The following is a 14,759-nucleotide window of genomic DNA, read 5'->3' on the forward strand; positions in this document are numbered from 1 at the left end:
AGGAGGAGGTAGTCCGGGTACCTCTTCTGGAAAGACGTCCGGGAATTCATCCATAACCGATCGTCCTCCACTCAGTTCTCTACTAGATGATCGGTCATGACTTAAATCTTCAAATGCTTCATCCGTGTGCGTCATTATCAGAAAACAGCTTGCGCCCTCCATGATATCTTCCCTTAGCTGACCGAGCGTTATCGAAAACTCTTCTTCTTCTCACCACAATCTATGAGAATGTGATTGACAGCCAACCAATCCATTCCTAAAATCACCTCTAACTCTTTTAAAGGTAAACAGATAAGATTCACCTTATATCTACGCCCTTCCACCTCTATAGGACATCTAATGCACATAGTAGATGTCCTAACCTCACCAGTCGCTGGGGTTGACACCACCAAGTCAAACTGCATCTCGCTCTCAGCTAATCTCAGTTTTTCAACGAACGCCTTCGAGATGAAGGAGTGTGTTGCCCCCAAATCATACAACACACAACAAGGCATTCCATACAATAAGCAAGTGCTGGTGATAAGTGTACCTGAGCATGCCGCTTTCGCGCCCGTTATGGCATAAACTCGACCGACTGCCTGTGCTCGGCCACCACCCCTTGGTTGATTTCTTCCAGCATTTGGTGGCCTCATCACCGCTCATCCTCCCATGTTACACTCGCTCTCCAGATGTTCGTTCCTCCTACAGCGAGTGCAAAATTTTCCTCCCACCAACTGAGGACATGACGATCGATAGTGTGGTCCTCCACACTGAAAACATGTCACGGTCCCTTGTTGTCCCGATCGACTGACAACAACCAAAGATTGTGACTGAGACCCACCAGAAGTAGATGGTGGTATAGGACGAGCGTAAGGATTCCTTCTCAAATTCAAATTGTTCCTAAAGGAGACAGGTCCTCTAGCCGTCTGTTGTTGCTATTTCTTCTGTTGCTCGGCTTCCGAAATATTCTTCTCCAATACTTTGGCTCTCTCCACCATTGTTGGAAAAGACTTAATACATAGGCTTGAAATCAGTACTTTGAGATCGCTCCTCAATCCATTCTCGAACTTCCGACACCGCCACTCTTCACTGGTAGCCATTGTATTAAACCTCAATAAGTGCTTGAACTTGTTGGTGTACTCCGATACTGACATCCCACATTGCACCAACTGAAGAAACTCCACCTGCTTGACAAAACGAACGCTATCTGGGAAGTATTCTTCATAAAACTTGCTTCTGAATACTTCCCATGAGATGAGACTTTGGGTGTCCGCCAGAATCATTTTCATGCTCGTCCACCAATAACTAGCCTCTCCAGTCAACAGATACTCTGTAAAGGCCAGTCTCTTGTCATCCGGACACCCCTTTGCATTGTAGATCCGCTCCATGTCACGTAGCCACTGATCGGCCTTATCAGGGAGGCACTTCCCATTGAACTTAGCAGGATGATGTTGGAGAAAACTCTCCAAACTCTACTCGTTCGATGATTTCCAGAGAAAATGAACGGTCCAGCTGTATTCCTCGTGGTTGCTATGATCTCCATATGTACAAAATAATATTAAGATTAACACAAAATAAAAAATAAGTTATTTTTATTATTTTAATTAAAAATGAATAAAATATTTTTTTATTACTTATTAATTTTCTAAGTACAAAGAATTAAAAAAAATGTAAGTTAATAAGATTATCATATTTCGAAGATGATTTCTATGTAACTGTCTATAACAATAAAGAAGTTAAAGATGATCATCATTAATTATTGATGTAACTAATGACAATGATTCTTTATTATTCAATAAATTTTTAATTAAAGTAACAACTGTTACTTATCATTTTAAATTAAATACAATATTAATTTCTATTAATAAGTAACAGTCATTTAATAAAAAAAGGCAATAAATGTATTTAATATGTAGTAATTAAGAAAAAAGACAGGACAAAGGTGAGTTGGATGGTTCCGCAAATGGTGCTGCATGTCTCTATTCACGCGTGGCAGTTCTGCATGTAAAACTATCCCTCGTATCTCATTCTTGATGCGACAAAAATGATGTTATATAAAGAACTGGAAAGAAGAAAGATCAATTTTATCATCTTGAACTAGAAACAGCTTCAACAATTGGGGTCTGATGGAGACAAAAATGCTGAAGTTTAGTATGTTCCTTCTCTTTCTAGTCTTAGCCGCAGGTAAGATAATGTCTATTATATAAGTTGTGTTTGTCTGAATGAAATGATGTGAAATTGATGAATGGAATGATGAAACAGATGTGGCGGTGAAGAGAACAGAGGGAAGAGAATGTTGGTCAAAAAGCAAGACCTTCCATGGTTTATGCTTCAGCGACCGTAACTGTGAAACCGTGTGCCTTACCGAAGGTTTTACCGGCGGTAAATGTAAAGGCGTCCTTCACCAATGCTTCTGCAGTGAAATATGTTGAAATTAATTCACTCCTTCAACCTTTTCTATTAATAAAATCTTATCTCTGTTCACAACTGTAGTTATTTTTAGCTGCGGTTGTAAAAATTATTAATTGATTAGAAATTATAATTATGTCTTTCTCTAACTATATCTTTTTCATGTTCATATGTGGTTTCTTGCTTTTTTCAAAACAATGTTATCACATAGTTAATTTCAAGTAACTAAGAAAAACAATAAGTTTTCATGGTTCTAATAAAATAATTATGTAGTATTTTATTTTATTTTCAATCGATTTATTCCACACCATAAATATGTATAATATATATATATATATATATATATATATATATATATATAATTGAATTCATACAATAAATATATGTTTAAATTATTTAAAAATAAATTGTTATATGAAATGTAGGAGTGTAATCGATAAAAGAATAATTAATTTCATGAGTTAAGTGAATCTAATTTTCTGTATTTACATTTGAAAAATTACTTTAAAAAAAGGCTTTTACTTGGGTATAATGCGGGTACATTTATTTTGTTTTTATTCGAAATAGATTGGAGTGTGATCTGCATATATTTGTGGATTAATAAGTCTCATCCATTCATATAACCGTGCGTTTGCAAATACTTCAATTTATATATATTTTAAAAAAAATCTAATATTTATTTATAATTTTTTAATCTAAATTTCGAATGTCTTATAAAAAGAAATTTACTTCATAACCATAAAAAAAAGGAAAAGACTAATAATTTATCATTTATTATAAATTAATAATAAAATATCAATAAAAAATATTAAAATAAATTATGAAATAAAACTTATATTTAAATATTATTTATATTATAAATATATAATATTAATAAAATAATAAATAAAAATATTTCATTATAGCCGCATACAAATCATATTATACATGATTAGACTTGAATAAGTTTTTGAATCCCAATAAATTTAGGAACTTTAAATTGTCGCGACATGTAAAATTATAAAATTAAATACAATATTAATTTATAAACACCATACAAATCATACTATACAATAATAATTAGAAAGTTTTGAGTGCTAATAGATTTGAAAACTTTAAATTAATTCTTTGATAAGTTTTTATATACTATTGAGTACTCGACAAAATTATATTTTTCAATATTAATTAATATCAATAATTAAAACTCATTTAATATAATAATTAAAAAAGACAATAAATTACAAACGATTTAAGACGAGTGTCACGTGTTAATTTATGATTTATTTATGGCTTAATATCTCTTTTGGTCCCTCGAAAAGAGGCAATGTTCAAGTGCGTTCTACTTTTTTTTAAAAGTTAAATGTTGTCCCAACTTGTGAAAAAAGTGTTCAATTAAATTCTTTTTGGTCATGGCGTTAATTTTTTAACAGTTCAGCTGCCAGCGTGAACTGAACTGTGCTACGTGTTTGTTCAGGGTGAATATGTGGCTGTCTGAGGGTAAAGATGTGAATTCGCGGCGCAAGCTTCCTTCTCCTCCTCCTTCTCTTGTTTTCGTTTGAGTTTAGGGATTTCCTATTTTTTTCGCATAAGGACGCAGGTCTGGGTGCGAACGGTGATGACAGGTGAAGATGGCGGTGACGCGTGCTGAGGAAGACCGACGCGGCAGCGGAGTTAATCTTCCGATTTGGCATATTTGGATTCTGAAATTGGAAATTTTGGGGATTCTGATTCTTTTGTTTTAGGGTGGGAAATTAAGATTCTCTTATGTAATTGGAATTTCAAAATGATTGAAATTGGGGTTTCTGATCTTGTTCTGTTTTTGAGTTTAGCGATGATGGAGTTTTCATTTTTGATTTGGGGGTGGTTCTGTTTTCACGTTTTGAGTTTTATGGGTTTCACGTTGGAGGGTGTTTTTGTTTCGTTTAGGGTTGTGGTGGTTGTTGGTTGTTGCGCGATGGAGCTGCCAGGGTTGCAGTGGTTGACCGTGGAGTCAGACAACCACGTTATCTGTAATAATATTCACATCTTTACCCTCAAACAACCACGTATTCACCCTGAACAGACACGTTGCATAGTTCAGTTCACGCTAGCAGCTAGACTATTAAAAAATTAACGACGTGACCAAAAAGGATTTAATTGAACACTTTTTTCACAAGTTGGGACCACATTTAACTTTTTAAAAAAGGTAGGACGCACTTGAACATTGTCTCCCTTTCGAGGGACCAAAAGAGGTATTAAGCCTTTATTTATTTATTTTTTTAATATTCTTTTTTGTATTTTTTACATGTCAATGTCAATTTAAAGTTGTTACATAATACCATCAGTGTGAGGTAGTAATACCACATGATGGAGTTTCAATTTAGTATGTATTTGTTTTTTACTACACGTGGTGGAGTTTTAATTTTTGTTGGAGATAATAATTATAAAAAATGTGTGTGAGATAATAATTATAAAAAGTGTGTGTGAAAAGAAATCACATTCATCACATAGATTAATCATTCAATCAATTTATCATACAATCATACATTAGAAATTTCAAAATATTTATAACTTAACAGCAATGTAATTAGCTTTACTTAAGAGAAAAATGAACTTGTTCTAAGGAATTTCACATCTCGCCAAGCTCACAAGACCCTAACTAGAGACATTCTTTCTAACTTGAGGATGTTCTGTCTACATGTATAAATATCATAAGCACGATTAGGGTATATCATTATGATCAGGGATAAACAAAAACTCATATAGATGTTTCAAAAGACATATGCAAGTAGAACTAGGCTTACATGCAACAAATAAAAGACTAAAGAAAAATGGTTGAAACTCAACTTGTTTAAACGAAGAAACTGATCGGTACAAATTAAAGGGTTCATCGCAATGATCAATCTTATAGTGTAGGTTCTTCAATCAGATGACTAGAGGGGAAAAACCCTTAAAGAGAAGTTAGAGAACTTTAGAAAAGTGTTTTGTGGAGAAATTGTGTGTTTTAAAATAATGAAACTCATTCATAACAAAACTATTTATATTAAAATCTTTTTAACATTAAAATTATCGAGTCTCACTATTTTAAAACCACTATCCCTTCCAAAATGCAAATTTCTAGGTCTTTACATTCTTTCTAACAAGAAAATTTTTCGTCCTCGAAAATTTACTCAAGTAGAAAGAAAAGTATTCTCTCCTCATATTCTCTTATAACAACCACTTATACTTAACCGAGATACCATCCCCAACACCTTAACTAACAAAAAACCTTACCTCTGTGTTAAATATAGTGTTCAACAATGTAGATTAGTTTAGCCATTACTCCCAAACATAACTCTCAACCTCAACCTAAAGCTTGAAATATCCTTTATACCTGACAAACCAAAATTGTATCTCCTATAATGATTAGCAGAAACTTATATTGATGACTCAAAAGAAACATACAAGTAGAGAAACATGAAAAAAATATTAGAAAAGAGCAAGGATAAAAAGTTGAAATTCAACTTACTCAAACGAAGAGACTAATAAGTTCAAATTGAATAGCTTGTCACAAGGAAAAGTTCTACGGTGTCAGACCTTCAGTGAGACGAGCAGAACAAAAGAACCTTCACAGATAATAAGATAACTCTAGAAAAGTAAGTTCTAGAAAGATGATTGTGTTTTAAAATAACGAAACTCGTTATATTAAAACCTTTTAATATTAAAATAATTAAGTCTCACCATCTTTAAATTATTATTATTTTCAAAAAAATGTCACTACTGTAAAAAAGACTTTTAACGTCTGTTAATTTTTACATTCAACGTCCAATCTAGATCCAACGTCTTATTGGGAAATGTCAATTTGACATTGAATCCCCTTCTCTAGACGTCAATTTTAACGTCGGGCCTCTCTTGAATATACATTCCTTTTGTTTTTTTTTTAAATTAATTTTTTTACAATATTACCACATCTAAAATACAGAAAACCATTATAGCACATCATACACTAGTGCAAAAACAACGTATAACGTCATGCGTTCAACGTCGAACCACTCAATAGCCAATGTTAAAAATGACCGGTGGCATTTTTGTAAATAAATGCAATTATTAACCGTCATTTAGAATTGTAATTCGATGTAAAAAGAATATAAAACGTCGAATGCCCCAACGTTAGACGTCAAAAGGTTAGTGAATTCAATAAAAATTTGAACAGGAGATTGAAAATTCATTCACTTTATCTTAGCGCGCGAGACCCTCTTCTATGCTTAAACTTTTCTCGGACGAAGTTTAACGACATCACATGTAATCTTTCTTTCATTTGATACAAATGCATGTTAATTTACTAGGTATGATTTTCGTTTGTTTTGACCAATTATTTTCGTGTTCTTGTCCTTCATAGGGGCATTCTGCTTTCTCTCACACTTATGGCAATACTTTATTCCGATGAACCAAGGTTAATTATCGTTTTGAATAACTTATTTGTTGAACTTGTTTGTTGTTATTTTTTGTTGAACTTGTTTTTGTTGTTTTTTGGTTGAACTTGTTTGTTGTTGTTGTTTGTTGTTTGTCATTGTTGTTTGTTGTTGATACTATATTACACGTTCATAGTTCATGCTTTACAAAATACCAAAAACTAAAATTTGGTGTTTTTCTGCTTTTCAAGTCTCGTAGAATTGTAAAAAAGGATTACAATTAATTAAAAGAAATAAAAAAAATTGATAGCGTCGTTTATTGATAAAATTCGACGTTAAATTTACTGTCGAATTTTTTAAATTCGATGTCAATTTAATGTCTCCCGATATGACGTCGTTCTCGAATTCGACGTGAAAGGTCCAAAATATTCGACGTTGTACGCTGTTTTTGTACTAGTGATAAAATTGTATATACTATGATTTTGAAGCAATGGAGATTGGGCACTCAATGCCACCGCCGAGATTCGTCAACTCACTAATAAAACTGTATCATAAGCCAGAATTAATCGGTGCAAACTAAAGTTAATTGGTGCAAAATAATTTAATTTGAAGAAAATCAATCAAACATACCTTGGAGCAACAATGGCAAATGCGAACGAAGCGAAAACCCAAACGAAAACGTGAAAGAAAGTGAGGCTCACATTCTGAGTTTTTGGGATTTAAAACTGCATTTGACATTGGCCCCCCTCCACCATTGACGTCTAATTGCTAAAAAAATACATTTTGGCGCTACTTTTGAAATATTTTTGCACCTTTTTTACGTCCGTGGAGTGGGGAGCTAACGTCTAATTTGAGTTAGTCGTCGGGGGCCCTCTAGCCGATGTCTAAAGATAATAAAAAAATGACTTTTCAGTTTTGTATGCGGAGCATTTGACGTTTGATCTAGGGGGAGGCGACATCTTGTCGTAAAAAAAATTATATTGACGTTTAAAATGAGATATTTTTGAACCTTTTTAATGTTCGTGGAGGGGAGCCGACGTCTAATTTGAGTTAGACGTCGGAGGCCCTCTAGCCAATGTCTAAAGGCAATAAAAAAATGACTTTTTGGTTTTGTATTTGACGTATGATATGGGAGGCCGACGTCTATATCTTATTTGACGTCTAATCTTGGGATAACCGATGTTTATAATGACATTTTATTTATAAAACTGCCACGGTTCAATTTTTAAGTTGGATTTTCTTTCTATAGATGTTAAACGCTAGTGTGCCAATTTCATAAATCCTTACATTACTTACATTAAATTTAGTATTAATTTGTGTTAATAACTACAAATCATTTAGTGTAGTAACTGAAAAAAAAAACAACAAATTTAATGTACTAATTAAGAAAAAAACACAAGACAAAGGTGTGAGTTGGGTAGTTCCCCCAATGGTTGGGGCATGCATAATTCAACGTGTTATACATCCGCATGCAAAACTATCCCCGGCATCTCATTAATGTAAAGAAGTGGAAAGAAGAAAGAGCAATTTCATCATTTTGAACTAGAAACAGCTTCAAGCATTGGGGTCTAATGGAGACAAAAGTGCTGAAGTTTAGTATGTTCCTTCTCTTCTTAGTCTTAGCCGCAGGTAAGATAATGTCTATTATATAAGTTGTGTTTGTCTGAATGAAATGATGTGAAATTGATGAATGGAATGGTTAAACAGATGTGGCGGTGAAGATAACAGAGGCAAAACTGTGTTGGTCAAGAAGCAAGACCTTCCATGGTTTATGCTTCACCAACAGTAGCTGTGAAGCCAAATGTTTTAACGAATCTTTCACCGGTGGCATGTGTAAGGGCTTCCTCCAGCGCTGCTACTGCTGCATAAATTGTTGAAACTAATTCACTCCTTCAACCTTTTCCATTAATAAAAGCTTATATCTGTTCAGAAACTCATTTTTAGCTGCAGTTATAATTATGTCTTTCATCTTCACTCTGCTCTCTTTGTTCTTTTTAAAACAATATAATGTATTTTATTTTATTTTCTCTCGCTTTATTCCACACGATAAATATGCATAATATATATATATATATATATATATATATATATATATATATATATAAATTTATATTTATATTTATATAAAGTATAATTGAATTCATATAATAAATAAATGTTTACATTATTTAAAAATAAATTATGTTATATGAAATGTAAGAGTGTAATTAAGAAAAAAATAATTAATTTCATGAGCTAAGTGGATCTAATTTTCTGAATTTACATTTGTAAAATTACTCTTAAAAAAAGGTTTTTACTTAGGCATAATTCGGGTCGATTTATTTTATTTTGATTCATTAAAATAGATTGGAGTGTGATCTTCATAATATTTGTAGATTAATAAGTCTCGTCCATCATATTACAGTGCGTTTGCAAATACTTCAATTTATATAAATTTAAAAAATAAATAAAAAATCTAAAATTTATTTATAATTTTTAGGTCTAAATTTTGAATGTCTTATAAAAAGAAATTTACTACGCAACCATTAAAAAAGAAAGGACTAATAATCTATCATTTATTATAAATTAATAATAAAATATCAATAAAAAATATTAAAATAAATTACAAAATAAATTACAAAATAAATTACAAAATAAAACTTATATTTATATTATAAATGTATAATGTTAAAAAAATAATAAATAAAAAGATTTAATTGTAGCCACCATACAAAAATATTACTATACATAATAACTACTAGACTTTAATTAAGTTTTGACATCTTTTTAAATTTAGAAACTTTAAATTATTTTTTTAATAAATTTTAAAGGTTTATTGAATACTCAATAAAATTATATTTTGAATTATTTATTTTTTGTTTTAACTATATTATATGATGGTTAATTAGGTAATATGATTGTTCTTACTTTGTAACTTTACCTAATTATCGCTATATGTAAAATTATAAAATTAAATACAATGTTAATTTATAACAACCATACAATAATATTATACAATAATAATTAGAAATTTTGAGTCTAATATATTTTAAAATTTTAAAATAGTTCTTTAATAAGTTTTTATAGTCTATTGAGTACTTAATTAAATTATGTTTTCAAAATTAATAATTAAAACTTATTTAATGTAGTAATTAAAAAAGGGTTATAAATGTATTTAATGCAATAGTTAAGAAGTGGTTTAATTATAGAAAAATGTCAAATTGGTCTCCAAATTTTTCTTGTCTAGTTCTGAATTTTAAAAAAATATTCAATTCGGTCTTTACCGTCAATACTATACAAATGATGTTAAAGTCCGTATCACTTATTAATTTGTAATTTTTTAATTTTTTTTAGAAATTTTTGTAATTTTTGTCAAGTGACACTACCACAAATTTAGTTCATATATTTATTTTTTTATTCAATTTAATATTAATTTTTCTAAAAATGGAATAATAATGTCTCCCTTCAAACATAAACAGAAAAATAGGTATTATGGACTGTTAAAATCTATCGAAAACGTAAAAAATCTATCGGTGACGACTTTTTTTACAAATTTTTAATAAATCGAAATCTGTTGATAATAGTGTAGTCGATAACATTTATAGATGAAATTTTATATTTGTCAATAATTATCAAAGGAAAAAATTGTTAGTAATTATAGTAAAAATTTGTTGGTAATTATCGAAGAAGAAATCCGTCAATAATTATCAAAGAAAAAAATTGTTGATAAATTTTATTGATTAATATTGTGATCCAGAAAAATCAAGACATTACAATCGAATGGGGTATCCCATCTTCAATCCAACTAAATCCTTCATTACAAACTCTGATAAAATTTTGGAGAAAAATTTATTACAATTCATGCTAATCCAGCCACCAACAACGATAATGGATGCTTCTTCTTCCTAGGCAATGTGCGTGTGACAATGAAACTTTTGCAGTAGTTTTGCCCTCGTCGTAATGGCTGGCCAATCCAAAATTTGCGATGGTTTCTTTGTCACGCGATCTGATTCTTCGTCTATGATCGAGGCGAAAGCTCTTCATCGTAGTGGGTTGCCTCTCTAAAGTTGTGATGGGTCTGACTCGTGGTGTATCTCTCTAACAATGGTGGTTTTGAGAGTTGTAATGGCTTATACTCTATGTCATTCACAATGAGTTTGGTAGTGGTTTCTATCAGTGGCTTGTAGGAAAGGGAGAAAGGAAAAGGTAATGAAGGTATCGCGAAGAGAGAGATAGTGGATGAGAAATTTGTTGCTCATTTAATCGATAAATTTTATTGACAGAAAAATTCATCGATAAGACAAATTTCATTTATTGAAGAATTTTATAAACAAAAAAATCTATCGATAAATGAAATTTGTATTACTGATAGATTTAGAAACAAAATTTTCTATAAATGGAATATGTTTTATTGACATATTTTTCTACAAATTTTATTGAGAATAAATTTGGGATATTGTCGATAATTAAAATCGGTCGATAATTATTGTGTGTCTGCGTGTTTGTATGTGTCTATGTGTGTTTGTGTTTGTTTATATGTTGTTTGATTTATGTTTAGTTTCTGATTAGATATAATGATCACATTCAACTTCTAACTAACATGAGTTTAATAAATTTGTATAGATGTTAAAGTTAGATTAAAAGTATTTTTAAAAAGAAATTTTAATAAAAATAGCAACATGAGATTTATATAAAAGAATCGTTTCAATTTAAAAAACATTGCTTAATTTCTATAAAAATTGTTACTAAAAACAAATGTAGCAACTAAATTCAGATTCTCTCACGTGATATTATTACGTGACACTATCATTTGCTATGTCATACTAACACTAGTACATAACTTTAAAGTGACACGTGAAAAGAATTTCTAAAAAAAACAAAATTCAAAAAATCATTGACCTGTGACATTAAGAGTTTGTACATAATCTAATTAAATTACTTTAGAAAAAGTAAAAACCCTATTGAGACGAAAAAACCAAATCAATACTTAAAAAAAAAAAAATTAAATGAATAATTAAATCTTATAAGAAAAACAATATATAGAGCACACGATCGACAAAGGTGTGTGAGGTGGGTAGTTCCCACGGTGTTGCATGCTCTCTATTCACACGTGGCACTTCTGCATTTGAAACTACCTTAGTCATCTCATTCTTTTTGCAACTACGATGATGTTATATAAAGAAGTGGAAAGCTGAAAGACCCAATTTCATCATATTGAACTAGGAACAGTTACAACAATCGGGGGAGACAAAAATGCTAAGGTTTACTATGTTCTTTTCCTTCTTAGTCACTAACCTTAAAAAAATATCCTGCTTGGTTCTAATTTCTTCTATCTCTTTATCTTTCAATAGGAATGAATCATTAAGGATGCTAGCTCTTTATCATAGTCTTCCTCAAATCAGCAACTGATATTGCAATAATATTGATACGTTCTTGATCTCACAATACAAAATTAGTAAAATGGCTTTTATATAAGACTTGAACTTCCAATTTGTACTTACCACAGTATCAACTAATTATATACTAATTCGTCCCCACACTAGTACAAAATGTGCTTTTAAACTCGCACAATAGACCTCTCTTTATACCAAATCGCTGTCTATTCAGACACAGTGGCAGTTTCGTTATTAACGAGACCTTATAGGCCTCGATTCACACTAGACCGGTACCAAAAAGATCTACCACTTCGGTTGTGAAGGCAACCGGTGCCTAATTAGCAATTTCTGACACGGTTTCTGACGCGGTTAAGAGAAACCCGAGGTGGAAGGGATATATTACATCGGTTGGTAGGAAGGACTGAGGCATATAGCCTCTACTGCCTCAGGCCCAAGGAGGACCGAGGAATATAAGCCTCTTATTTCCCCAAATTGAACGAAAACCTAGCTCCCTCGCTCTCGCTCTCGCCTCCCTCCCCTCGCTCTCGCCTCCCCTCGCTCTCGCCTCCCTCGCTCTCGCCTCTCTCGCTCTCGCCTCCCCTCGCTCTCGCCTTCCCTCGCTCTCTCGCTCCGTCGCTCTCTCGCTGGCTCGCTTTGTCGCTCCGTCGCTCTCTCGCTGGCTCGCTTTGTCGTTCCGTCGCTCTCTCGCTGGCTCGCTTTGTCACTTCGTCGCTCTCTCGCTGGCTCGCTCCGTCGCTCTCTCGCTGGCTCGCTCCGTCGCTCTCTCGCTGGCTCGCTCTGTCGCTCCGTCGCTCTCTCGGTCTCGCTCTGAAGACTATTGCTCCAAAATCTCCTGCAAGTGCGTCGCCTCTGGAGGGAAGAACAAGCGGTGGTGGTGCGTCAATGGTGGCGGCGGTGCTAGGTGGTGATGAACGGAGCGTCGTGATGGTGCGTCAATGGATGTTTCTGGTGAAAAAGGTGAGTGCGATTTGGGTTTTTCTGATGTTGATGGTGGTGGTTCGAATTAGGGTTTGATGACGGCGAAGGAGGAGGAGAAGCGGCGGAGGCAAATGCGGAGGGCGGAGGAACGATGCTCATGAGCGCCGCTTCGGGTAGCTACTTCGGGTTTCAGGAAGCTGTGACCGTCGCCGGAGAGCTTTTGACTGTAGCTGCTTCGGGTTTCAATAGAGTTTTGCATTTGGTTTGTGAGATTTTGTTTTGATTTGTTGAATTGAATCTGAGAATGATCTTTTGAACAGCTATATTGTAAGAGTGATGCATGTAATTTTCCCCAAATTTTACCTTCATTTTACTCTTATCTGAGAACAACATCTTCCCTCTTGTTTTGACCGAAGCTTTGGAATCAAAAGAAAAAAAGATTGGTTTGTTTATCTGTTTAAATTGAAGCGTGATCAAGGTTTACTTGCTTTCTTTTTACTAAAAAATTTGTTTGTTTGGTCTGGTTAGCCATTGAAGCGTAATCAAGGTTCTGGTGCTATTAACTTTGTTAAGGAGCTTGAGCAGAGGCATAAGACCGCAAAAAAATAAAATAAAAAAAGGACCCTACTACCTCGGTTCAACCTTCAACCGAGGCAGTAGAAGGAGAGAAACAATTTCGGTTCTAATAACCGAGGCCTAATCGTACCATTTTATGCCTCGTTTCAAAACCGAGACATAAAGTCTACCACTTTTTACCTCGCCTGAATATGCCTCGATTCAGGAACCGGTGCCTATCAGCGAAAATAACCGCTGTCATTTTCCCAATGCCAATAAGAACTACCATTGACATAATATAATTGAATACAGTAAGGTTAGTGTACTAACTTGGCTGGAGCATGGAGCATTCTCATTATATGCATCACATTTAGTACATTTGAAAGCATGAAATTCTCTGGTTATTCTCTTGTAGTTATTGCAAATTGGATAACTTGATCGCTCATTTCCCAAATTAAATTTCATATTAGAAGCAACAGTCATACAACATGTTTCCTATCATAAATAAGCGGGAACTGAGAATATTACTTTCAAAAATTTTGAAATTTATTACACAACCTACTATATAAAAAAATACATTAATCTACAACTAAAATCCATAAATAATGATAAATATTTGTAAATAATTAGAAATTATTCACAGATTACCTACAACAAAATTTATATGTAATTTGCTCATAAGTAAATTACATGTTGATTTTTTATATGTGGAAAATATGTTTCCACAGGTAATACATACGGGTATCTGTCCCATATGTACTAAATTTTTATGATCTATTGACTGCTTAATAAAATTATATCTTTTAATTGAATTTTTTTTTATATATGATAGGATTTTTAATTGGGTGATGTAATTATAAAAGAAATAATATAATTATTGTCTTACTTTTTTTGTCATCTTGCATAATTGGTCACTACATGTAAAATCATAAAATTAAAATTAAATGAAATATTAATTTGCATTAATAATTAAAACTCATTTAATATAATAATTAAAAAGGGAAATAAATATATTTAATGTATTAATTAAGAAAAAGGGAACCTTTCACCAAATGGCGTTGCATGTCTCTATTCACACGTGGCTCTTCTGCATGTGAAACTAGCGTCTCATTCCCTTGCAACTACGATGATGTTTTATAAAGAGTGGAAAGCATAAAGACTCAATTTCATCATT

At 32.5% G+C, this 14,759-nt stretch overlaps 1 protein-coding gene and 1 long non-coding RNA gene across 2 annotated transcripts; one reads left to right on the forward strand and one right to left on the reverse strand.

The window, feature by feature from the left end:
• Positions 1–914: 914 nt before the first annotated feature.
• LOC108325408 (uncharacterized) lies at positions 915–1,367 on the reverse strand. The gene has a single exon (XM_017558480.1). It carries the CDS (start codon positions 1,365–1,367, stop codon positions 915–917), a length of 453 nt encoding a protein of 150 aa, XP_017413969.1.
• Positions 1,368–1,987: 620 nt separating this feature from the next.
• Positions 1,988–2,524, forward strand: LOC108341376 (uncharacterized). The gene is made up of 2 exons (XR_001833303.2): positions 1,988–2,163; positions 2,242–2,524. It is a non-coding gene; the product is annotated as an uncharacterized LOC108341376 (long non-coding RNA).
• The last annotated feature ends 12,235 nt before the right edge of the window (positions 2,525–14,759 follow it).

Source organism: Vigna angularis, chromosome 1 (genome assembly GCF_016808095.1).
Source record: "Vigna angularis cultivar LongXiaoDou No.4 chromosome 1, ASM1680809v1, whole genome shotgun sequence".
Taxonomy (NCBI): domain Eukaryota; kingdom Viridiplantae; phylum Streptophyta; class Magnoliopsida; order Fabales; family Fabaceae; genus Vigna; species Vigna angularis.

Coding starts and splice junctions, on each gene's coding strand:
- LOC108325408 (XM_017558480.1), bottom strand. CDS start 1,367: ATGGAGCGGATCTACAATGCAAAGGGGTGTCCGGATGACAAGAGACTG.